The 9,461-nt window shown below is 33.3% G+C and overlaps 1 protein-coding gene across 1 annotated transcript in view; it reads left to right on the plus strand.

Annotated features, from left to right (window-relative positions):
- Idh (isocitrate dehydrogenase [NADP] cytoplasmic) overlaps nucleotides 1-4,325 on the plus strand; it is a 100,375-nt gene extending 96,050 nt beyond the window's left edge. The window contains exons 10-12 of the mRNA XM_090385106.1: nucleotides 2,275-2,415; nucleotides 3,213-3,375; nucleotides 4,136-4,325. Of these exons, the coding sequence (XP_090241232.1) occupies nucleotides 2,275-2,415; nucleotides 3,213-3,375; nucleotides 4,136-4,217 (386 nt within the window). The 3' untranslated portion in view covers nucleotides 4,218-4,325. The remainder of the gene's footprint in view (nucleotides 1-2,274; nucleotides 2,416-3,212; nucleotides 3,376-4,135) is intronic.
- The last annotated feature ends 5,136 nt before the right edge of the window (nucleotides 4,326-9,461 follow it).

Here is a 9,461-nt window from a genome sequence, read left to right on the forward strand (position 1 = left end):
GCATTCAAATCTTGGCTTCTCAACAGACGAAGAAAGGAGAGAATATTTTTTATAAAATTAAAAAAAAACAAGTGTTTTAAAAACTTTTTTGACTCCAAAAAATAACATTACAGCTGCTAGTTTTCAAGTAGCCCATTACATTGCTTGCCATGGGAAACCTCTTTCAGAAGGAGAGTTTGTAAAACAAGCATTTTTAGAATGTAGTGCTACTCTGTTTTCAAAGTGTATAAATGAGTTACCAATAAGTTGCAATACTATTAAAGATTGAGTAATAGAATTAGAAAGAAATATTTCTTCTCAAATACATAAAGTCTGTAGAAATGTATTCGATTGCTTTAGATGAGAGTATTGATGTAAATGGTTATGCTCGATATAATGCAAGAAGAGTTAATAAAACTAATAACATTGAAAGAAAGGTGTACCAGTCTTGATATTTTTAAAGAATTTGATAATGCATTTAAAAAAATTGTTTCTGTAACAACAGACGGTGCTCCCAATATGGTGGGAAAAAACATTGGTTTTATTCAGCAGCTTAAGCAAAATATTAGACATTCTCTGATAGAATTTCATTGTATAATACACTAGCAAGGTTTAAAAACATTTTCTAATGTAATGCCAGTTGTAATTAAAGTTATTAACTTTATAAATGCAAGAGGTCTTAATAAGTGAGAATTTGCACAATTATTAGAGGAAATTGAGTGCCAATATTCTGGGATTTTGACATACAACAATGTTTGATGGCTTGGTTGCGGCCAAGTTCTTAATCAGTTTGTCATTTTATTAGACGAAATAAAGCTCTTTTTGAATGAAAAAAAACAATAGTTATGATGAATTTTCAAATATAGATTGGCTAAATGATTTAATGTTCTTATGTGATATCACTCAGCATTTCAATGAACAAAAAAACTTCAGGGACATGGACAAATTGCATTAATGATGTTTGAAAATATCTATGAAAAAACTTGGCATCTTTACTAAAGATTTGGAAATGAGCACCATGAAATATTTTCCTCAATTACAAAAACATTTTCAAAATATTCTTGACATTCAAGAAATAAAACAAGCTTTCCATGAGAGATAATCAATTTAAAAGTTTGGAAAATACATTTCGCTTTATTTTATGCCCACATAAAGCAGAGTATGATACAATGCAGCTAGGTATCACTAACTTAGAAATGGAATTAATTGAATTCCAAAGCAGCATAGTGTGGAAGAATAAATTTGAAAACTTGATTTTCAAAGAAGTAGAAGGAAAAATTTCAGAAAGTAATGCAGATCCCGCACGGTATTCTTTACTGAACAATTTTACATGTATGAGGAAACTGGCTAATGCTCTTCTCACAATGTTCGGGTTCACATATTCATGTGAAAAATTGTTAAATCTTCCAACAGGAATAAACTTGGAAATGAATTGAAGTAATGAACACGAAGTATGTACCTATTATTAAGAAACTGTCTGAAAGTAAGCGACAACAAATTTCGCATTAAATATACTTTTATCAACTTTATTACACATACTGTATCTGTAATTATGTTAATTATTAATGAAGAATATTTCAAAATAAAAGTGTTTTCTTTTATTCCTTGCTCATTCAAATACTGGTGCAGTACAAGGTATCAAATCAAGCTTTGATATTTATATTTTTTTTTAGCTCTTCACTTGCAAAAGTTATAAATCAAAAAGGAAACTAAAACCTTTTTTGGATTATTTCTAAAGTGAGAACCAAAAAGATTCAACTGTATCTCTTAATGAAATGTTTGATGTTTCCAAATAATTGGCACCCTTTTTACCCCCCCCTTTCTAATTGAGGCCACTAACTTATGACTCACGGGCTAGTATTTAAAAAAGAAATAAAAATAATTGACCCACTCTTCAAAAAGGTTCGCCATCACTGTTATATAGCAAATTGATTCTTATAATAACAATGAAAGTGTAGTGTAATTTCCATTATAAAAATGTCCTTTTGGAGAGATAAATAGCTTAGTTATATAGCGAAAATTTCAACTTCCAAGGCCTTGGAATGAATTACCAAAACAAAAGTTTTATTGGGTTCACATTACCTCCATTTATTCCTACTGGATGTAAAAACTTACGTAAAGTCAAGTATTAAATGATTTAAAGATGTCTTGAGGCCTGTCATTGGTTCTCTATTACTGTAGTACCAAAGGGAAGCATGTAACCAATCTGTCAACAGAATACAATTTTAGTGTATCCAGTTTTATTTTATATTGTGTCTGTACTATTAAAGACCTCACATTTTGACAAAATTTCAGGTTATGGATCTCTTGGCATGATGACCAGTGTTTTAGTTTGTCCTGATGGAAAAACCATTGAAGCGGAAGCTGCTCATGGAACCGTAACACGTCACTATAGAATGCATCAACAAGGAAAGGAAACATCTACAAATCCTATTGGTAAATATTTTATCTCTTTGTTTTTTCAATTTTATGCATGAAAAACTCCATGCCTTAAAGTTTAATGAATCAACTAGATGATATGATAGTCAAAGTGCAGGAACTGTAGGATAGAACTTCATACCATCAATGGAATTTTGGTATATCCTATTTTTCAAAGCTGCAAGTGGCACCTTTGAAATTTACATTCGTGTTCACTTCCCCCAAGACATAACTTTTATCACAGCTGCTAATGTATTAATTTTGTTTACATTGGAAATACACAATGCAGGTGCTGTATGTACCTAATTTGAGAAGGGGGTGGGGGAAGGGTAATATTTCTCCCATTTAAAGCTCTACAACTGTAATAATAAACATTTTTAAAGTGAAATTGCTTCAAGAGCTTTTCAATACTACTTTTAACTTGGCTCAGAAAACCTCCACAATCAGATAATGTTTCTATGTATTTGCATGTTATATTTAAGTGCATTAAAAAAAAATTTCAACATGGAGGTTTTGTTTTAAAGTTCCTGAGTGGCAGTCTCTCAGATGATCTTAAATAGCACCTTTTTTGAAGTGATAATAAGGGAACCTAATTAAAACTGACAATTTTTAAGTTCACAGAGCCAAAATTTTAATAACTGTATTGACCATCAGATTAATGCTGAAGGAGTGCAATCATAAGTTTTTAAATTCTAGAAGAGGGGGGGGAAGTGTGATACTAAATCTTTCTTTTCACACAAAGTGCAGTAATAGAAATAAGCAATAAATATTCCAAAAAAAAAAAAAGTTTCTCATTTGAAATGTCTTTTTCCTAGCTTCAATCTTTGCATGGACTAGAGGATTGATTCACAGAGGCAAACTGGATGACAATACCAAATTAATACAGTTTTCAAAACACTTGGAATCAGTTTGTGTTGAAACAATTGAAGAGGGATATATGACAAAAGACTTGGCTATTTGCATTAAAGGCATGAGTGGGTAAGTATTGTTTGTTCAGAATTATGTTAAAATTGAACTTTACTGTTTTAAGTAATAGAGGTCTACTTAAGCCAGCAATCATGGTAGTTTTTCTCTCTCTTCAAAATCTTACCAAAAGACGTGACACCTTTCCTAACATAGAGGTAATTTTAATGATCACAACTCCAGCTGACTTTGGTTTTCTAGTTGCATATACTAATGTGGTTGAGATTAATAATGACTGCACACAGCTTCTTCACTTAATTTCTTTAATTCTTCTCTGTTGGCCTTTGATCTACCAGGGAAAAAAAAAAGTTTCCCCTCTTTGCATAGGTGACTAATCCTGCCTCAATAACTTGCTATACCTTCCACCAAAATGGCGCCTCCGTAGCACACACTTCTTGATTAGACGTGGGTTCGAGCCCGTGACCACCGCATATCTTCTCCTTGGAGCAATATGGCCCTAACAACAACCAAATCCAGCAAAATGTTGAGATTCTGGTCCCAGATACTTTCATGCTCACACACCTAACTTCAACAAATGGGGCTGTTACTACTCAAAGGAACATCTTTATGGTTATATACAAGAACTGGCATACACTTGAGTTCAATCCAACTTCTCCCTATTTAGAACAGAATAAGCTCCTATGTTGCACCCTCTATCTGAAGTGTAGAAAATTTTAAATCACCAATGTACTTAGTATTATTAATGATTAGCTGGGGGGGGGGGGAAATCATCAGTACTCCGAGGAGAATTGACTTTTGATTTTTTCTTTTTCAGTGTATCAAGAACAGATTACTTGAATACATTTGAATTCTTGGACAAGCTAGCAGAGAACCTGAAGAAAAAGTTGCACTCTTGACTTATTACAGCTAAATTATAATTATGTAAAGTGAGTGGCCTACTTTTTTATAAACTTTGACAGTCAGAAAACTATTGCTTATTACATTCCACGCATATTTTTTGTACTCTTGTTTAGATCATGTTATTTACAAGAGCAAATTAATTAAAAAAAAAAATTTTTTTAAATGCTGTTTCCTATTCTTAAACATGAACATAGTACTACCCAGCTTCTCATCAGTATCAATCATTTAGAATTATTGTACACATATCTAATAATAAATCTGGTTTCAAGATAGCATTATAGATTTGTAAAATCAGTTCATTGCCAGGTTCACATAAAATGTACTTTTTCGCTACTTATTGATCTTAAAATATATTTGGCAGTGTGCTCATTTTTACATTAAATGTAAAATCTTTTAGCAAGTGAAGATAATGTCATATTCAAAAGCTAGTCACCATCCCCAGCATCTTAACTGTCCAAGTAATGCAAAAAAAAACTTTAAACAATGTTGCAGGTAATTGAATATTGTTCAAAAAGTATGGGTTGAAAACTCCACCCCTGTGGGGCAGAATTTTGCTAGCAACAAAGGCTTCAGTTTAGAAAATAATAGCGTCTAAAGACGATCTGATTGAGCAAGGATTTTTTTTGACAATTGGAAAGACTTATGAGAAATCAATGTGAACTTCACACCCACTGAACAAAGTAATGAAATACATCAATCTTCCAAATGGTATAGTATTTTCATAAGAAAGGAAGCTTATACAGATGAGCAAAAAAGTGTAGTTTCCTCCCCCTCTCATTGAAAGAACCTGAAACAGGCTGGTTAGGATTATGTATGTCAAAATCATCTCAAGGAAAAGTATAACTAGAGCTTGTGATTAATGGCCAGTCTAGTTGTGCACGCTTTTTTTTAGAACCTGCCAACATATCAACAGCAGTTGTTGGCTCTTGAGGTAACTATATTACTTTTGTATACACAATGATACAAATCCTTTCAAAAAGATTGAATTGCAGTATCAATATTTTTGTTCCACAAGAAAGTTTTCCTCTTGCCTTATTCAAAGATTGAAAAACCAGAATTTCTTGTTAACCAATCATGCCATGTATAAATTCATTTCAGAAACTGTTTAAACAATTTCCTTTAGTGCTTCTATAAATTCTGGTATTTGAAATCTTATTGCTGTCTTCTCTACACTCCCATCTTGTATCAGACAAAGGCTTTGGTGTTAAATCCCCTACATGTTTTTGATGCAGCAAATATTGTAAATTTTTTGCAAAATGCCAAAAACAAATCCTTCCCACTGGCTAAAGAGTATGTGTTGCTTTGGGATTTTTTTTGAAATATGCCTGCACATCTTGATAAGCACCCTTGGCCAAGTATTAAGAGAACAGTGGTAAGGTACAACGAAGAATGCAAAACATAGTATTCATTTTGTCCAAAAAAACGATTTGAATTGGATCAAATTTTGCAATAAGCTGAGTGACACCTAAAAAGTGTCAAATATATAGTATTGCAGCTATTATGCACTATGCCATCAACCAACTTTACTTCCCGATTTTAACTTTCTCTCCCTCCCTTTGCAACCAAATATAGATGCACATTGAACTGTTAGCTTAAACCTGGTTGTCAGAGTGGGAAAACACCAGACATTGGGTGGAAAAGGTCCTTTTCCATCTGCCCTCTCAATTGGTGGATAAATCCTCCTACTCTTATTGGATTCACAGAAAATTTCTTCATCTTTATATATTTAAAGTGTCCTGGTGTCTGCTCTTTGCACAATTTTCTTTTTAGTTTTTTGATCTTAAAAAAAAAAAAAAAAAATGTAGAAGTAGTAAAAGGCACTTATGCATCACAGTATTTTTTAAGGAAAGGTCCCAAGTGCAGGGCCGGCTGCACTCACTTCTGACCATGTAAGATTTTCAGCAAACTCATCTTAAAAAAAATCTCTAAGCCTTGTTAACAAGGCCAGCTCATGACCGATTTTCATTTTTCAGGAAACAAAAATGTAAGTAAAGATCTGGAAATCTCATAAATATTGTTTAAGGATATGTAAAATGTATAGTTTTAATACATGAAGTACAGAATTTTTCTTGTGGACCAAGTGCTCTTCTTTCTGTAATATTACTTCACTTCTGGTTAGAAAAATACTATGTTGACTCCCTCACCAATTTTTATTCAATACCTCAACCATCATGGTGGAGAAGTATTCTCAGGAAATCCATTTGTATCTTACACAGAGAAAACTGACAATTGCCACTCTTTTGGATGAACGTGCTGCATCTGTGAACAAGAAAGCCGCATATTGAGTTATTGAAGATTTCTTTGATCATGCTGTTGTTTTTGCCCTTGTCTGAAAAGAAGCAGCCATCCTTGTTTAACTTACTGAACAAATGTAGGTCAAGAAAGTATTTTAAAAACACACCCTGGTAAGAATCTTCATGTGTATTATCACCACAGCCGAGAAGCATTTCAATAATATTAAATACTTTTAGTATCTTTCCCAGTTCTGCTTATGACACATAAATTTAATTAATTTCTCATTAGACAGCTGGCTTATATGAAATAGGTGCAAGGAAACTTTGAATCGATACTTCTGCAAACCAAGAACTTTTTCTTAGATTTAGTTTTCATTCATCATCATTAACTATGAACCACACCTCTAATGATAACATCATGATTGACAAGACAAGCAACAAGTACATTTTTTTTCAACACGTTGTGAAATGCATCTCTTTAGATTTCCTACCTTATTGCAAAAGAGAAGCCACACACCATTGGTGAAACTGTAGTTCTGCCTGCTGCAGTAAGAATGATGGAAATCATACACAGACAAACAACTATCAGATTTTTGGTATTTGATAACAAAATACAAGAATTACTTTTTTGTGAGTCTCTCATTCTCAACAGTGGATGATTTCTTCAACAAAAATCAAATTTTGTGGAAAAACTGAGTATTACTAGTGATGGAGTGGCTGTTTTGACTGGAATAAAAAAAAAACTAAGTTCTTGAGATAGCACCACATGTGAAATTCATTCGTTGTTCATCCAGAAGCATGCTATTACAGCCTATGGTAAAGTTCTGTCTTTTAGAAAAAGAAAGATTGCAAGTGGGCAGTGTTTTACCTTGCAGATGTTTTCAAAAAAGTGAACACCCTTAATCTATCTCTCCAAGATAGATTAGAAAAAAAACTATACTTGGGAACACGTCAAATGAAGAATATCAGTGGGTTTTGATCCATTTGTTGAAATCATAAAGATTCAACACCTGCTGATCGACATTAGGGAAGATGGAAATTTACAAGATGAATTTCTGGATGGGTTTGAAAAATCAGTATCCTGATTTGGTAAGCAGAGTGAGCGATGCACCTATGTGAGGTGACTTTCTTTGCAATGACTATTATTAAAATCATGTTAGGTAGCTGTGTCCCAAAATATACAAGCACATTATGATTCTAGATAATGCATACAATGTAAATTATTTATAAATAAAAATTTCCTATTATTTTGTATTTGTGATGTTTTTAAAATTAAATAATATATTTAATTCTGGGGTGTGTGGCCAAGCCATACACTCACAGTAAGTTATAGTGTTGGGCTACCACAAATAGGCTTTCCTACAGCTAAGCAGACCAGAAATCTTTGATATGAAACTGACTTTTGACAATGATTACCCAAATCAGCAGGGCAGGCTGGCATAAAAAGAAGCTAGAATCCATAAGAGTGATGCTTCTCACAGTTATCAGAAAGAGAGCATGCAGCCAGTCAAATGTAATTCTCACTAAATTCCATCTCAGATGTGTCATAATCAGTTGAGCTATTAATTCAATAGAATTAAGATTACCATGGCAATTTAAAGTCAACGTGTCTGAAATATTTTAACATTGACGTTTATGTATACTAGGCTGAAATGATATATTGGTTGTGACACATTCTGTAACAGACCTTTCTGCTTTAGCCAAGGTAATCCATTTGTGTTTTTACCCCTGTGCCTATAGCCCATGACTCCAGATAATTTGTTGATCCCCCAAAAGTCCTGTATAATTGCTCTCTATAGAACAATATCATCTCTTGCTGTTAAGACTTGACTGAATGGAAAATCAGATTTCTGCCTTATAACTGTACTTTTCTATCGAAATCTTCCAGATGCAACGGCAATTAATGTTCTTATAAACCTGTAGCAACTTGCTTCAAAAAAAATTAAAGCACATTTTGATCTTGTCATACATACCAGTATACATCATGGACTGCTGTCAGCTCCACCTTGATAATAAGTCCAATTTACTATTATAAAGTGCATCACCCCTTAATGTAAGTATATGGCAATATTTCTTACAGATTGCATCAGCTGTTACATTCAGCTATATAAGCACGCTCTGCAGTCGTTCCTTGTGTCAGAATAGTGAGTTACGTGCAGTTGACGCCATGAAAAATGTTCTTCTCATCAGCTGATAAGAACATACAGAAGTAGTAGCAAGTGCAGTAATACTTCTTCAAAAATGGACTTGTAGGCTATTGTCCTAAGAAGAAGCATGTCAAATGGAACCCAGTTATTTTCTCAGATGAGAGTGCATTTTGTATCGCAAAGTAGGTCCTGTAAATGCCACTGGATACCTGGCTATGTTGGAAGGCAAATTGCTGCATCTTTCAGGATGACTCTGCTCCTTGGGCAAAAAATGCAAATAGGCACTTACTTTAGCTTCATTTCTGCATTTGAGAGTAATGTGTTTACATTTGTTACAGGTGAAAAAAAATAGTCCATTACAACTCTTAGCTGGTGAGGAAACAGCCGGGACCTGAATCCCTGTGTCATCAGATGGCTCAACTAATATTTAGGTGAGGTATCGTGTAGAATGTGCAGTTGCCAGAAAAAAAACCACAGTTGATTTTGTCAATTCTTCAACTAAATATTAGTTTGTACCTGGTGAACTTTTCATTTTGTTTTCCATTCAAAATGATAAACTGAAGCAAAGTGAGGGTTTCTTCAGCCATAATTGTCGTATAAAGGTTGCAAATACCTGACAAATATTACTTAGAAATAAAAGAAAGCTATTTATATTTGTGATGCTAGTCATTAATGTAACATACCATTGTAAAACAGGGTTAGAAAGTCCTAGGTGATGCATTTTCTTTGAACAGCTGAAGAGGCTACTAGAGACGGTCGTTTTCAAAGCCGCTAAGTGGATTTTTCTTATTTATTGATTTGAAATTATTGTTTTTCTAAAACTTTTGATTTAAATTTAGTAGTATAACATTATTTGGTG

Source organism: Mastigoproctus giganteus, chromosome 11 (assembly GCF_048544385.1).
Source record: "Mastigoproctus giganteus isolate SK-2022 chromosome 11, ASM4854438v1, whole genome shotgun sequence".
Lineage (NCBI taxonomy): Eukaryota > Metazoa > Arthropoda > Arachnida > Uropygi > Thelyphonidae > Mastigoproctus > Mastigoproctus giganteus.